The 18225-nt window shown below is 40.5% G+C and overlaps 1 protein-coding gene across 1 annotated transcript in view; it reads right to left on the bottom strand.

Annotated features, from left to right (window-relative positions):
- Positions 1-18225, bottom strand: part of clcn1a (chloride channel, voltage-sensitive 1a) — a gene marked incomplete at both ends in the record, with an annotated part of 34860 nt that extends 16635 nt beyond the window's left edge. Inside the window, 12 exons of the mRNA XM_080045414.1 lie at positions 1832-1987; positions 4724-4808; positions 5192-5293; positions 5955-6039; positions 7070-7195; positions 7593-7671; positions 8178-8255; positions 8700-8833; positions 10021-10149; positions 10729-10860; positions 11215-11518; positions 18175-18225. Of these exons, the coding sequence (XP_079901540.1) occupies positions 1832-1987; positions 4724-4808; positions 5192-5293; positions 5955-6039; positions 7070-7195; positions 7593-7671; positions 8178-8255; positions 8700-8833; positions 10021-10149; positions 10729-10860; positions 11215-11518; positions 18175-18225 (1461 nt within the window). The remainder of the gene's footprint in view (positions 1-1831; positions 1988-4723; positions 4809-5191; positions 5294-5954; positions 6040-7069; positions 7196-7592; positions 7672-8177; positions 8256-8699; positions 8834-10020; positions 10150-10728; positions 10861-11214; positions 11519-18174) is intronic.

The following is an 18225-nucleotide window of genomic DNA, read 5'->3' as shown; positions in this document are numbered from 1 at the left end:
ACGCTTATCTCAACCATCGAAACTAATTGCCTAACCCCAATCCTTACACTAACCCTAACATACATTTAATTCATACCTGCACCTTAAAACCTAGTGTTAACCCTCAAACAGCCCTTTGAAGAAGTGAGGACCAGGAAAAATGTCCTCCCTTTCCAAAACTGCCTACTGAAGTGTTTACAGTGGGATATTAAATGGTTCGATTTACTATATTGGACTGCGAGACGACATTTATATCCTAATATTCAAAAAACAAATTATTGTTAGTTTAATTTGGTCTGGAAGCAACACACTCTATCTTACCCGGAGAAAAAGCAGATTTAGTGTCAGGCTGAGACAATGGAACATTATTATTATGATTGGATGTGATTATTCTATTATGATCATGTCTGACTGTCATCAAGCATTTGAAGTCCTCTACTGATGACATTGTCTGGATGTTAACAACGTCGCTTGTTAATTTGCCTGGGCACTGTGGGGCAGCGGCCGTTAGTGCACTTTGGAGAGTCTTAAATACTGGCCCTGAACATTACGTGACCTTGTGGTGCCGAAATAAGACATTATGATTCCCACCGGAGAGAGAGAGACAGAGAGAGAGAGAGAGAGAGAGAGAGAGAGAGAGAGAGAGAGAGAGAGAGAGACAGAGAGAGAGAGAGAGAGAGAGAGAGAGATGTCTGGTTGGTTTGTACATTTTTAATCACAGCCTATTATTGTCTGATTCAGTAGACTGTTCCTTGGCAGCTTTTGTTACTGATGCTGTTGCTACCGTCATGCTGCATGGACCAACACATGAAAGCAGACACCTGTGCTCTATGTGTGTCTCTCTTCTCCTCTCCTGATAGCAATGGTAGACTAATCCATGTTAATTAACCAAGTTCCGAATGTCACATTTGCATAAAGTTTGTCTCGTAAACATTTTCCATCCATGCACTTTATGGGCACAATATGTACAGGGATAATTTTTAAATCTACATATCACTATTTATATATTTATTTTTAAACCATTTTTGTCATTTGGTCTTTGTTGTTGTGTCATCATTTTATTTGTCAACTGTCTTATTGTGTCTTTGTGTTTTGTGTCACTTAGACATTTAAACACTCACTGCTGCTGGAGAGTGCCACACTGTATTTCGCTGTGTACTACAGTGACAACACAATCCTTGAATCTTGAATCTTTAAGAAGTCACATCTTTTTGATTTTGTAATTACGTATATGTGCTGTATACTTTACATGCTGTATATCCTTTAACATCTTTGTGAATGAGAGCTTTGCCTCAATGATCTATTGAGATTAAATAAAAAGCTTGAGTGAATTAGCATTCGTCTCTTGGTCGATGTGGGAAGTTTCTCCACCTGTGTTCACCCGATGGGATTTATTTTTTACCGACAGTTTCATCTACTGACTGCTGATTCACAGTCAAGCCGGCACCTATACAACTGGCATACAAAGGATAGATAATACAGTGCGTGCGTGCGTGTGTGTGTGTGTGTGTGTGTGTGCGTGTGCGTGTGCGTGTGCGTGTGTGTGTGTGTGTGTGTGTGTGTGTGTGCGTGTGTGTGTGTGCTTCAAATAAAACATAAATGCTTGAACTACTGGCAGGTTGCCAACATGGTTGACCTTGGACAGTAAGACAAAGAACACACACACACACACACACACTCAGATGTCCCCAGTTACCAATACACAACGTGAGTGACCTGCAACAAATGCCCCTTATGGAGAAGAGAAGTGGGATGACGAAAATGCTGACGTCATGTGGAGCCACACACACACACACACACCTACACACACACCTACACACACACACACACACACACACACACACGCAGCTACCTTCATGACGAAGAAGAGTATGAGTATGAGGAAGACGCTGACGTCGGGGTGCAGCCAGGCAGCAGAGCGACCCAGACCCACGGGATACGGAGCGCCAGAGATCTTTGTCCAGGTGAAGTTATCAAACAGAGAGTTGATGCATTCCCTGGGCATCAGCTGGAGAGAGAGAGAGGGGGATGAGGGATGGAGGTATAGAGGGATGGAGGGATGGAAGAAGGGTTAGGGGGTAAAAGAGGGAACAAGGGAGGGGTAGGGAGTAGAATAAATTGAAGAGAGACTTACTTATTTTTAAATTTTTATAAGAAATTGGAGATTTTTTTTTTTTTAAGGATGCCAAATTTATTTATTAGTATTCTTCCGGACAATTACACACAATACATAATTTTCTCATTGCATATTCATACATATTACTTTGTGTTATCGTCCGAAGGGAAGCAGGAGAAGCCAAAGGCTTATCGGGTCCCGCCCCCACTGCCATAAGATTCAGATACACAGATACACAGCTACTACAGTTAGAATTTTTTTTTTCTTTTTTTTAAGAAGAATCATTCTAAAACACAGATAATTTTAGGTCTCTATTTTCCTCTCTGCCTGTATATGGCCTTGTCCATTTCTTCTCTAGTAACCTAAACACATCTGCAAAACTGCAAATTGCCAGTTAGTTAATATTACCATGGTAACAACTATTGTCACTGGGGTCCAGACAAAAGATTAAAAACAAAGACATTCAACATTACCAATACTATCAGTATTTCACCATTGACTATATTTTGTTCTACTGTTAAATTCACATTTCCTTCTTAACAGATGTGTGAGAATTTTGAATAGTTTGTTGAATTGTTGAACGTGAATTTAACCACTACACCACGAGCGCCCCACACACACACACACACACACACACACACACACACACACACACACACACACACACACACACACACACACACACACTTAAGACAAGTGAACAATAGGAAATATCAATTCAATTCAATTCAAGAAGGGCCATATCCATGAAGCTTGTAGCAGAAGGGATGGGTGGCCTTGTCCAATGACTCATCCTCTGTTGTGATGACTCATAAATGACTAATTGACTCCAAACACTTTGCTCATCATTCACAGACGCCTAAGAGCTTCAGAGGTTTGCTCACAGGCACAGAGCCACACGCAGCTGCATAACGCCACCGCCGCCGGACAAAGAAAACTAAAAACAACATCAACGTCATTTAGATTTTTCTACTTTTTTGCGCTTCATACTTGAACTAAGGGGTTGAATCTATGGAGTTTGTTTCTTTATTCAAGAGTGTGGTCGTTCTATTTCTATTTTATTTCATGTTTACTCTTTAAAGGTGGACTCAGCAATTCTGGAGAAGGGTTGTTGTCATTTATTTTATTTTTTTCAAAATCAGTAAATATCCCCTCACGATCCGCTACCTGTCCATACTGTATGTGAGCTCAAAAAAAAATCAAGTGTTAATACACAGCTTAGGCTCTATGTACAGGCTAGTTGCTAGCTACGATGGGCTCCCTTTGTTTACATACTAGTATAGATAGATATTATAGAGCTACATACCAGGTTACAGAGCCTAGGCTGTGTATTTTTTCTTCAGCACACACGGTACGAACAGGTAGGGAATTATAAGGAGATATTTACTGATTATGACATAAAGCGATTTTGACAACAAGTGCACTCCAGAATCACTGACTCCACCTTTAGATGGAGGAAATAGTATCTGTCAACTAGCGATTTATTTTCCAAAGTGAAATGATTTAAATTTAGACTTGACTTCACTCCACAGTTTGTTCTAAAGGTGTGACATATTTCTTAATGAGGCTGTGAAAGACATGCACGACGAAATATGTTAAGGTGTTGCTGACTGACAAATGCAAACAGATGGTTACACATGCACTTAATCTTATAACACACACACACACACACACACACACACACACCTGGTTCATACGTATTGGTCTATTGTTAGCGGCTGTGAGACACATGAATAGCACAGTGCAGCTGGGCCACAGATGAGGAGCGGAACACTGATGGTGACCGTTCAGAAATTCTAGTATAGATTTCTGTTTGGAGTCGGTGAATATCTCCTAACAATCTGCTACCTGGGGGGCGCCTTTAGCTCAGTCGGTAAGGCGTCCCCTCCCCGGGCCGGGCCCAGCAGCAGACCCGGGTTCGATTCCCGCCCGCGGTCGTTCTCTGCTTGTCACTCCCCTCTCTGCCCCATTTCACCTCTGTCTCTCTGCACTATCAATAAAGCATAAAAATGCCCAAAAAATATCTTAAAAAAAACAAAAAAACAATCCACTACCTTGTCTGTACTGTGTATGCGCCTCAAAATAATTTGGTTTTGATAAATATTAAGTATTCAATACTAAGCATTCCATGTAGAGAAAATATGTTTTGTAAACTAACTGGAGGCTCTGTGAATGTAAACAAATGCCCCTTCCTCTGAAACTGCATAGTGCACCTTTAACACCTTTAAGACCGTTAAACCTGCAGTGTGTAGAATTTTGGGTTTTATTTCCTAGCAGATTTTGTAGAAAGTAATTATAATATCCATAAGTACATTTAATTTAGTGCATAATAGCTGCATTTTTTTTTTAATTATTATTTTTTCCCTTAGAAAGGGTCTCGTATATGTCCATATTTCTGCATATTTAGGACCAAGGCCTAGTGCCGCCATCTTGAAAGTGTCATAGTTGGAATGTGTTGTTCTTGTCCTTGAAGGCCACTGTAGCTTCTGTTATTATTCGAAAGGGGTGGGGTTACCCAGGGAGCGTTGCATTCTAGAACTTTGTAGAACTTTCTTGATGATGTCATATTACACACTGCACCTTTAACACGCTAGACAGAAGAGTGTATAAGACATGCGCTCCTCTGACCTCTCCCGCCATGAACTGTCCAAACCCAGGAGGGAACGTCAAGGTGGAGATGACCAGAGTTACTACAGCGGGGAAGACCAGCCGGCTAGGAGGAGAGACAGGAAAACACATTCATGAATACAAGTTATAGTATAATAATAATACTGTATTATACTGTGGTGCATCTGCAAACATTTGAATATCATTGAAAAGCTCATTCAAAAAAGTAAAACTTTCATATATTCTAGATTCATTACACAAAGTGAAACATGTCAGGCCTCTCTTCTGTTTTATTTGAGATGATTACGGCTTACAGCTCATGGAATAAAAAACCCAGTATCTCAAATTATATGAATAATATTACATGAAACCAATCAAAAAACGATTCATAATACAGAAATGTCGACCTTCTTAAAATAATGTTTATCATAGAATCAAAGCACAATGAACAATCCTAACCAATCAAAACACAGACAGTACTGGACTCACTATTTGGTGAGGAAGCGCGTCATGGCATTACGTCGTTTCATAAACAGAACGACCTGTCTGTTGAGATAGACGAAGAACGCTCCCAGGAACCCACAGCAGATCCTACAGAGAAGAAATTAAAGGTGGAGTCAGTGATTCTGGAGAACGCTTGTTGTCAAAATCACTTTTTGTCAAAATCAGTGAATAACTCGATTTGCTACCTGTCCTTAAACTAATCTAATGTTAATACATAGCCTAGGCTCTGTAAACGGGAATGTTGCTAGCTACGTTGGGCCCCCTTTGTTTACACACCAGTTTACAGAGCCTATAGGCTGTGTATGAACACCACATTTTTTAGCTGGTCTACCATTTCGACATGTCTCTCTTTTTCCTCTACTGATGTTAATGGTCAAACACTAAATTGGTTTGTTCGTTTTTTAAATGTCACATTTGCATAAAGTTTGGCTCATTAGCATTTTACATCAGTTTGGTGACACACCTGTGCAAACACGTGTGCTGCCAGAGTACACACACACACACATTCACACAGACAATCAATCTCTCACACACACACACACACGCACACACACACACACACACACACACACACACACACACACACACACACACACACACACACACACACACACACACACACACACACACACACACACACACACACACACACACACACACACACACACACACACACACACACACACACACACACACACACACACACACACACACACACACTGCCAAGTTATTGTCTCAGTTCTCTCACCCAATAATGGCGAATGCCGGCAGCTCCTGCAGATCAAAAGGGAAATCCATGCGGAAGTTTGTCCTGAACAGAGCAGTGATGGTTACTGTGTGATAAAGACATAAAGAAAAGGCACAAAGGTCACATTTATTTTTATTTATTCATATTGTTTCGTAGGAGCAAACATAGCTTAGCATCTTACTATGTTATTGTTCACGTTTTTTTTTTTTTTTTTTTTTTTTTTTTAACCTTTATTTATACAGGTAAATCCCATTGAGACCAAAGACTCTTTTACAAGGGAGACCTGTTTTCCTTTCCCACGTTACCATTCACACACACATTCATACACCGATAGCAGGCTAACTATCGACATTCACACGAGGCAAGGTGGGTGAAGTGTCTTGCCCAAGGACACAACAACTATGGCACAAGTGGCAGGGCGGGAATCGAACCTCCAACCCTTTGATCATCGGCCGACCCGCTCTACCAACTGAGCCACAGTCGCCCCCGTTTACAGCATCATACAACAATTTTCTGGAACTCAATTGATATTCTTATGAGGTATTACGGTAACCTGAATACTCTGCTAGTACATGGTGGAATAGGACCCCACCTAGAGGTAAATGTGGAATGTGCATCAAATAAATACATTGAAAGTGACAATAAAAAGATGTCACAGTTTCCAAGTGATGGTAATTGAAGTAAGGGCGCCCTCTAGTGAAAGTTTGATAAAGACATGTCTATGGCTATACTTGTGAGGACACTCATTGACATGATTCATTCTCTAGCCCCATACCCTAACCATCAGAACTAAATGCCTAACCCCAACCCTTACACTAACCCTGACATAAACCAAATTCATACCTAAACCTTAACACCTAGCCTTAACCTTCAAACAGCCCTTACAAAGCCTGTCCCAAAGTGAGAACCAGATAAAATGTCACTTTCCAGAAAACGTCCTCACTAAAACTCAAATTGGTTCTCACAAAGATAGGTGTACAAGTACAAACACACACACACACACACACACACACACACACACACACACACACACACACACACACACACACACACACACACACACACACACACACACACACACACACACACACACACACACACACACACACACACACCTGCATCTTTGTTGAAGACAGATAGCACTCTGAATATGAAGGCACTAAACGTAGCAGCAAAGTATCCTCTCCAGTAGTTTCTAACGGCAAAGTATGTGGACGTTACCTCGATACTGAAGAGCACACCTGGGGAGAAATAATACAAGACAGGGACCATGAACTTTATTTATATATTATATTATAATATTGTACATATTATATCATTTGTATAATATTTATGAAAACAACACACCAATGTACAGCTAAAGCAAGGGACACGCAAACAACCTGATATCTACAAATGGCAACATTTTAGTATATTTTCAAATTCCAAAATGTTGAACAGAGCCCCCAATGTTGGTTTAGGTGTGCATGGACATCAAATGAGTGGGATCTGTATAACAAAATGTATGGTTGAGGGGTAATACAGTACCCGAGTAAAACCACCCAACACTAATGCAGAGACAGACAGCCTACCTACTACATGCATGACAAGTAAAAAAAAAAAAAATGAATAGAATAGTAAAGTTAAAAGTGTGTGTACCTCCAAGAGGAGTGCCGAAGCAGCAGCCCACCCCCACAGCACAGCCCACTGTCAGGATGTCTGTGTAACAGTATGGGTTCTACTGAGACAGAGAGAGAGAGAGCACACAGGAGTCACAACATGTACTGTAACAAGAGCAATATCTCATAACGTATCAACATTCTTACAATCACACTTAAAGTTGCATCGAGGAACTTTTAATTATTTCTGAAACAGTCAAAGTGTCAAAGTTTCCCTCTGATGATCATAACTTGCATGTAACAGTAAACAAGACCATCAGTGCAAAGAATGCTGTTTTTATTTAGTTTTTCTTAATGCCTTTGTCATGGGGTATACGCTCACCCAGGAACAAAAGCTGGCATAGTAAAAACACTACCGCTTTTGTCCAAAGGGGGTGCAATAATTAACACAAACTGAAAGTTCTTCGGAGCACCTTTAATAATACATTTTTATAATAAATTGTATTTGTTGGCGCTTTTCTGAACACTAAAGGTCACTGTACAGTTTTACAACAAAAAGCAATACAAACAGAATACTTGTACTAATTCTAATTTTAATATTTTTTTTCCCGCAACATGAACTTACCTGATAAGCTCCTGAGAAGAAGGACATGAACCGGCTGAGGACGGCAGCACAGATACTGGCGATGTGAACGAACGGGCCCTTAAGCAGAGGAGGGGAGGAACCAAGATTAGACACTTAGAAAGCAGTTTAAAGCATACAGTACAACTCCACTTTGTACAATATGTATATATTTATAATTAGTCAGTACACTGTTATATTCTGTATATTATTAATGTTATGTAATATTGTACACTTACATTTTATTAAGCATACAGTACAAGACCTAAAACTAAGGTTGGTTTATTATTATAGTGTAAAAAGTATCTTTTTAACCAGCAGAGGGCGTAATCTACTTATGATTTTGATTTGACTATGATTTTTGAGACAGCATAAGGTTAATTGAAAAAAAAAAATAGAGGATAATATAGGGTGAGGGGGGGGGGGGGGGGGGGGGCAGATATCCAAATCCAGGTATCGAATCGGTACCGAGAAAATTGGGTCAGGGCATTTGTATTAAAAGTATGATTGTCCCAGGTCACCCACCTCTTTGCCTACGGGCATCCCACTGCCCAGAGCTGCAGTCAGACCGATGACTTTAGCGATGAAAGCTTTGAGAGTCAGATACTCCTTTAGCACCACTCCTCTCAGGATGGTCTTCAGCTCCGGGATCCCAGAGCCTGACACACACACACACACAGACACAGACACACACACACACACACACACACACACACACACACACACACACACACACACACACACACACACACACACACACACACACACACACACACACACACACACACACACACACACACACACACACACACACACACAGACACACAGACACAGACACAGACACAGACACACAGACACAGACATAGACACACACACACACACACACACACACACACACACACACACACACACACACACACACACACACACACACACACACGCACACACACACACACACGCACACAGGGGAGCAGGAGGAGGAGGAGAGGTTTAGGAAGGACAATTGCAGTTATTAAAGTTATGCAGTGAATTTCTGTTGAATACTGTGTGTTTAACCCATTGATGACTATGGCAATCTAGGATGCATGTCCTTAATGCCTGAGGGTTTTCTGAAAAAATAGTACGAATTGTCAACTCTACCAAAACCTTAATATCTAAGCCTGTGTAGCACATAGAAACATGAAATAAAATACATTTAAAAGTTAAGGTTCACAGGTTTTATTTAAACATGCTCCCTTAGCGCTTACAAACCAACAAATATTTCTAAAAATCGTCAAAATTAGATGAATTAGAAAATTATTAAATATTGTTAATAAATAGATGCAATGTGTTGTGTGATTTTCGTCAGTAGTCTATAGTAGACCTTGATTCTGCGCACCAAACGCCACTAACTGTTCTGTCGCCGACATAGCTGGCGTATTTTTTCTATTATTTTGTTTTATTTTTTTATTTTTTTGATTGACATGATTTTCGGCAAACCACACAACTTTTGGGTGGTCACGTGGTCTTAAAAAAATCAACAAAACCCACCTCATGTGTATTTGAACCAATGACAGTGCATTCTATGCTGGGAATGCCATGAAAATTAGATAAAGTAATAATGCTGCGCGACGCAGCATCAGGCAGGAGAGCCAATGTGGCATCGCGCAGCAGCCGTCATCAATGGGTTAAAGAACACATTGAAGTCATTTTCAAAATGTTTATTGATTTTTTCTAAATGGTTATGATTTACTAACCGGTTACACCCTAATGCCTACTACATTACAAATCTAAACTGTCTAATATGCAGTTGATAAAGGCAGAGAAGCACAGAGAGCCATGAGAAAGTGTGGGCATGCTAACAGACCGATAGCTTGAGGAGCGACCAGGTGACAGAAGAGAGAGGAGAAGAGAATGAAGATGATGGGATATGAGACCCAGGCCAGGAACTGCAGCGGGACATTCCCCTTCAGCTCCACATAGATCCACTTATACACTGATAGAGGGGGGGGGGGGGAGGAGAGAGTAAGGGAGAGGGGGAAAGAAAGAAGAGAGAAAATAATAAATAAATAAATAAATAATTAGGATTTGAAAAGACAAGTGAGTAAGAAAAAAGAAAGAAAGAGTTCCCTATAATGTTTTGAAATTTTAAGATTATTTAAGTGGAGCCCACTGCGTTTTCCTTACACTGCATTTGTTGGTAATCGTTGTCTTTCTGTAAATGTTTTAATTGTGCAAATAATAAAATACCTCAAAAAATAAATAATAATTTGAACAGAAGTAGGAGATGCAAGATATGAATGAAAAAAGCATTGAAGGACAAAGAATAAGAGAAAAATGCAAGTGTCTTATTTAGTATGTTTTTCTTGTATTTCTAAAGCTATAGTATGTAACTTTTTCATTTGAATTGGTTTCATTTAAGCCATCGCCAAATTAGTTGACACAAGGTTGATTAAGCCTATCATCTCCACAAAACAGCAAGGGAGCGTTGACATCTAGAATCTCACCACCAGTTGACGCTGTTATTACACACTGCACCTTTAATGGCTTCTGCAATGCATTGTGGGTAACTTACGTTGCAGGCTCTTTGCGCTGGCGTAGTCCATAGTCCAGCTGACCAGCGCCATGGTGATGCCCAACAGAAGCAGGAAGATCCAATCCTCCCCCAACCGCGTCACGAGGAACCGCTGAACCCGCGCTATGCAATCTACACAAAGCCAAACAAACCATCAGAAAATAGGAACAATACAGGAAGCTACTGTATCTACATATTTACTTAAAGTTGGAGTCAGTGATTCTGGAGAATAATTTTTTGTGTATCTGTGAATATCTCCTCACGATCCGCTACTTACTACTGTGTGCGCTGAATGCTTTTCTTTTTTAAATATACACAGCCTAGGCTCTGTAAACTGGTATGTAAACAAAGGGGGCCCACCGTAGCTAGCAACAGGCCCATTTACAGAGCCTAGGCTGTCTATTAACACAGAATAATTTATTTCAGTACATATATGTGGCTGATCATGATGAGATATTCACTGATTTTGACAACAAGCGTTCTCACCTCTACACTTGGAGTACGATCGTTTCTTCTTGATCGATGAGGTAATGTCTGGTTCGGCGGTCTGTTCGTCAGCCGTCTCCGCCTCCAGATTAAACTGTGTTCTGTTCCTGTGTCTGGCGTGGAAACCGTGTCCCTGGCGACCGTGGAATCCATTCTGTCCCCGGCGGCCGTGCCCATGTCGCGTGCGCCCCCCGCGGTTGCTACGGGGAAGGCTGCCATGTTTCTTTATCTGTCGCTCTGTCAGCAGCCGCGTCGCCTCCCGACGGCCCGACCCGCCCTGGTGCTCCTGGTACTCCCCATAGAGCTGGAGAGAAATCAATTCATATAAGATAAGATATACTTTATTCATCCCAGCAGGGAAATGGAGGTGTTCCAGCCGCCAGCATACATATACAGTATACACACAACACAACACATATATACATACATATCCCACCCATACAAAAAAATTAGTCTAAATTACATAGCCAAGATAAAAAAGTGGTATGGATGGTCCATATTAATTATATCAATTTATCAATTAATCAATTAGTACACAACTGGAACACATCATGTTATAATGCCCACGTCTAGGGTTTCCAAGAAACAATTTAAAGTGATGCTTTGCCCAAAATGGTGAAGTACGTTAAACCAATGAAAGTATTTATTTACAAAACCAAGTGAGCAATATATTTACTAATATCAAGTTTTCATTCAATACGAGGTTGAAATGCGTGACTGTTTATTTATGTATTTGGTGACTTAAGGTGGAGTCAGTTATCCTAGAGAACGCCTGCAAAATCAGTGAATATCTCCTAACGATCCACTACTGTGTGTGCTGAAAAAGAAAATCCATTGGACACAGCCTAGGCTCTGTAAACGAGCAAGTGGCCTCCTTGTTTACATAGACTTTGTTAACTTACCAGTTAACATAGCCTAGGCTGTGTATTTACACTGGATTTTTTTTCAGTGCACAGACAATACGGACAGGTAGTGGATTGTGAGGAGATATTCACTGATTTTGACAACAAGCTTTCTATAGAATCACTGACTCCACCTTTAATTTCCAATCCAATCCAATCAGACATAAGCATGTATTGTACAGGTAGTGAGCGTAGTGGGATCGAGTGTGAATGTGGAGTATGTTAGTCCCTTTTAAAAATAAGCCGGACCACGAGTTAAACCCAAACAGCTCTATGGAAGCGGAAACACGGGCCCTGCCTCAAGATTTATCACCTCAGTCTGGACATCTGGGCAAGAGATTTATTCTCATACAGTATCTGTGTCGTTCCCTCTCTCACGTCAGCATACATATGAATTAAAGTATCATAGAAAAGTCGATTAAGAAGTGAAAAGTTCATATATTCTAGATAGTGAAACGTGTAAGGCCTTTATTTTGTTTTAATGTCGATGATTACGGCTTACAGCTCACGCAATGAAAAATCCAGTGTCTCAAAATATATGAATATGACATAAAACAAATCAAAAAATTGATAATTTGCTGTATAATATAGAAATGCCGACCATGTGAAGAGTATGTTTATTCTGGAGTAATTTCACTTGATGTGTAACAAATCTAGAATATATGAAATATTCACTTTTTGAATAGAATTACAGAAAAAAATGACTTTTCATTAATATTGTAATTTTCTAAGATGCACCTGTATGGAAGCATTGTATATTTTAGCACCTTTCCACAGTTATGTAACCAGGGCAACAATACATTCTGGGTAGATCATCGTCAGACAATAGATGATCCAGGAATATAACTGACGAGCTCGTAAGTCGAGTCCGCGCTGACACTTTGCTGTCACCTTTCAACAGCTTCTGATTTAGCAGCTTCGTGGACAGAATGACTGATTGATGGATTAAGACGCATAACACACACACACACACACACACACACACACACACACACGCACACACACATCACACAGACAGACAAGACAAGACAAGACACACACACACACAAAGAATAACAATGCAAGGACACACATACTGCACATACACTTTCACACTTGTAAACACACACTGTGCTACACACATACACATCACTTATCTCTTAATTTTTTCCAGAGCTGTATACAAACCCACACACACACACACACACACACACACACACACACACACACACACACACACACACACACACACACACACACACACACACACACACACACACACACACACACACACACACACACACACACACACACACACACACACACACACACACACACACAAACACACACACACACACACAGTAGCTTCTATACATTCTCCAAATCAAAGGGGTTAGCAAGGGAGCATTGCAATCTAGATTCTCACCACACTAGATATACTACTAAATACTCCGATATTGCACACTGTACCTTTAAGCAACAGCATTTTCAAACTTGACTTGGAGAAAGACTTCACCAAAATACATTGCATAATATTCTTAGAGAAGAGGTCCCATGCTTTCTAAGAGGGGACTGTTTTTCTTCTCCATCATAGATTATTCCTGAGGTGGTGAAACAGATATCACCTCACCATAGTGAAATGCCAAACAGATACATGGCACACTGTCAACATCACACCTCACGCAACCATTCATCTTTACACTATAAGTTGTCCCAGTATATCCTTCTCTCTTTGTCATTAGATCATGTAAGAGCTTTCACTTTCATCCTTCTCTAACACAAACATCAAGGGATGATCATGATGATGGATGATAACTGTTTGTTACTAGTACTACTTGTAACAACTTGTTTACATACAGCCCCGGAAAAAATTAAGAGACCAGTCTGGATTTTTCTTAAATCTTTATCTCTCCATTACATATTGAAAATGCTCTAAATGACAATATTTTTATTGTGAATTTGGTTGGGAGTAGTTTATATTTTAAAACCAAAATGTTCATTCTACTCAAACATATGCCTATAAATAGTAAAACAAGAGACACTGAACATTTGGAGTGGTCTCTTAATTTTTTTCCAGAGCTGTATGTATTGGCCTTTTCCACTCTTCTATATTATACAGTTTAACCTCCAGAAATCGTTTTACTTTTAGAAATGTGTCTGCCTGTTTCCGCTCTTTGTTTTTATTATCTCTTAAATGCAATTTAGATATTTCTTTAATTAATAATATTATATTATTATATTATATATAGCTATTAATATTTCTTAATTTTGCAAATGTAATTGAACGCCCGTTAAGCACTTTGAATTGCCTTGTATCTGAATTATGCAATAAAATAAACTTGCCCCGACTTGCCTACAAAGATAGGGTCAGCTGATGACATTTTTTTTATTTTAAATTTAATTTTTTAAGATTGAGACATGGACGTGTGTTTGGAAATGCAGTCAGCTGTTGACTAACTTCACTACCAAGCAGCCCAGGACGTCCCAACATGCCTCCCCCCTCTCAGTAGAGTCTGTTTTGTTGCTAGTAATCCATCCTTCCAACCCTCCATTACCTCTTTCAACCTCTCCTTCCAGGCCAGGGTAACTCTACTCTGCACTAATCACTTATTCTACTAGCCCATAACTCTCTCTCTCTCACACACTCTCTCTCTCTCTCCCCTATCTACCTCTCACTCTCTCTCCCTCCCTCCCTCCCTCCCTCCCTCCCCCCTCTCTCTCTCTCTCTCTTTCTGTCTCCCTCTCTCTCTCTCTACGCGGGTGAAACATTACTCTGGGATTCTGGGGCTAAATTTAGCACCAGTGAGATCCAATATTCCTAATCATACTTCCCACACCTCTCTCACCTTTCAATAACTCCTCATATTATTCACTTTCTCCCACGGCTCTTTCTTTCCGTTACTCCATTTGTCTTTAAAGGCAATTCTGTAGAACACTTGTTGTCAAAATCACTTTTTGGTCAAAATCCTGTATAGCTCCTCACGATCCACTACCTGCCTATACTGAGTGAGCGCTGAAAAAAATGCCAGTGTTAATACACAGCCTAGGCTCTGTACAAGGGTATATTGCTAGTTACGGTTGGCTCCCTTTGTTTGGAAACCCTTTGTTTACATACCAGTTTACAGAGCCTAGGCTGTGTACGTACACAACAACGTTTTTCAGCGCACACACAGTATAGACAGGTGCCAAACGCTACCAAAGCTCATTGCGCACACAGGCACAGCCACAGAGAACACATGCAGGGCAGCAATAGTGAACAAGCATGCACAGATTAAAGGTGGAGTCAGCAATGCTGGAGAACGTTTGTCGAAAATATCACTTTTTGTATATTTTTTTGCATAATCAGTGAATATCTCCTCACCTTTATAAAACACCAACAGACTTCCCCTGGATGGACCCCCTCTACTTTACAGAGAGGTAAGTAAGTAAAAAGTATTTATGTAGCGCTTTTCACAGACAGGGTCACAAAGTGCTTTACAATGTGCATAGAAAATAAAAGCATATTAAAATACTAGTAATTACGTCTAAGAATAAAAATAATTATAATGGACAGGTAGCAGATGCTTGCCGATAGTGATCATGTGTTGTTTATTTTCCAAACTGTATCGTATCACACTGTGAGAATGATCTGTCTGTCTATCCGTCGGCCCTTTGTTGTTGTCCACATGCCTTCTTAGAGAGCTGCCTGTGTGTACTGCACAACTGAATGTGAATGCATGCCGTGATGAGATGTCATTTGAAGTCACACCTAATGCACATGAAGGTCTCTTCTAAAATAGAGAAGGGTTTAACTCCATACATACTAAATGACTGTCAACTACCCGGCACTGTGCCCAGTCTACTGTATGTAGCAGATTGCACTATTAAGAGGGATCTTTGTCTTTAAGTGTGTTTTGTTTATTTGTTGTATTTGCATTTTAATAAGATGTTCATGAAGATTACCCATCAACGTCAATGTTTGTCTGGTTTAAAGGTGAAGTCAGCAATTGTAGAGAATGCTTGTTGTCGAAATCACTTTTTGGCAAAATCAGTAAATATCTCCTCACCACCAGTTTTTCTTGCACTGTGCACTGAAAAAACAACACTGTTGTTAATACGCAGCCTAAACTTACACAGGCTTTGTGTTAATACTAGATTTTTTCAGCTCACACACAGTACAGACAGGTGGCTGATTGTGAGGAGATATTCACTGATTTTGACGACATTTTATTTTGACAAGCAAGCATAGCTGACACCACCTTTAAATGTAGCTAATTTACAGTATCTTTAAGTGACCATTAACTATGAAATTATTTGACCATGCACATACTTCTTTTGAGAAGAAAGGTAAAAGTGACACAGGACCCCTGTTGCCATTAGTGACAGTGTAAACATGAGGGTTACCACAACCAAAATTCACTCATACAACTTCCGTGACCACCCAATAGGCGTAGGGTTTCAACAACCATTAAGTACTATACGTTCCTCGTAAACACAAGCCCTCACATAGCGGCACGTCAACACAGCAATAGCACTAGAGCTGTATGGATTAGTCTTCAAGGATTGTGAGGTGGAAAGAATGAGCTCATATTTCCAATCATGCATTTTTCTATATATTGTAAAATGAACTTTGCCAGATATTGAAATGCAAAAAAAAATCTTTAAATATTATTGGAGGATGTTGAGTAGTTTGAAGTGAAGATTTTGAAAACAAATAAAGGGCTACAAGATCAGGCTAAAAAGCTTCATATAAAATGTAAGGAAAATACAGGTCCAATAATTAAAAAAAAGTAACTCAAATGTTTGATGAGAGTCTAAAGTGATCTGTCATCCTGTTATTTTATTAAAATATATTGTTTATCGTGAACTGTGCTCACCACAAAAAGGAGGAATTATAAACAGGGCTTTTGTTTCACATTACATAACAAACTACAAGTGTTCCTATTCTTGTAGTCGCTTACTGTACATCCCAAAACAAGCCAAAGGACAGTGAGGCCTTTATAACAGAACACTCCAAACACATGATGACAATCCTCCAGATGTAACTAACAAATGGTAAAGGATTAGCACCGCTGCAAATGACTTGATCGGGTTCCAGCTCGGGACCTTGAACGAACACACGCACACACACACACACACACACACACACACACACACACACACACACACACACACACACACACACACACACACACACACACACACACACACACACACACACACACACACACACACACACACACACACACACACACACACACACACACACACACACACACACACACACACACACACACACACACACACACAGTGGTGTCTCTCTCGCTCAGTTTCTTAAAACACACACACAAACACACACACATAATGAACAGATTAACAATGCAAGGACACACGTACTGTACACTTTCACACACTTGTAAACACACACTGTGCTACACACATTACATAAAAGTCCTTCTCTACATGTGTTAATACGAACCGGGGCTTAAGGAACCAGGCGCAGAAAGGGTAACGAACAGGTGGCCGGCAGAGGAGGAAACTACAAGACGGTGTCAATGTGTGTGTGTGTGTGTGTGTGTGTGCGCGTGTGTGTGTTTATGGGCACGCCAAGATCAGGGGTGAAGGAGGTGCACGGGGTTCTATGCACCTGTCGCGTGACAAAGTGCGTGACCCGTGTTGTTATACATCGGCTAATTGGTCTTCACTATGTCCAGAACTCTCTCTCACACACACACACACACACACACACACACACACACACACACACACACACACACACACACACACACACACACACACACACACACACACACACACACACACACACACACACACACACACACACACACACACACACACACACACACACACACACACACACACACACACACACACACACCATAGGTTAAGACAGGCTCCATCCATGCACATGTGGCTTATACCGCCAACACAGGTGCGTCATGCAAGAACGACTTGAGAGAAATTGCCATGAAAGACAGGTGGACAGACGTAGACATAGACGGATGGACAGACATACAGACAGACAGACAGAGAGAGAGAGTGAGAGTGAGAATAAGAGGAAGAAAAGAGGGACACTGACCAGGGTTTGCTTGTATCTCAGAGCCTTCCTTTCCGACGCATCTGCGGCCAT

This window comes from Ammodytes marinus, assembly GCF_949987685.1.
Source record: "Ammodytes marinus genome assembly, chromosome: 17".
Lineage (NCBI taxonomy): Eukaryota > Metazoa > Chordata > Actinopteri > Uranoscopiformes > Ammodytidae > Ammodytes > Ammodytes marinus.
This window is presented reverse-complemented; position numbering and strand designations above follow the sequence as displayed.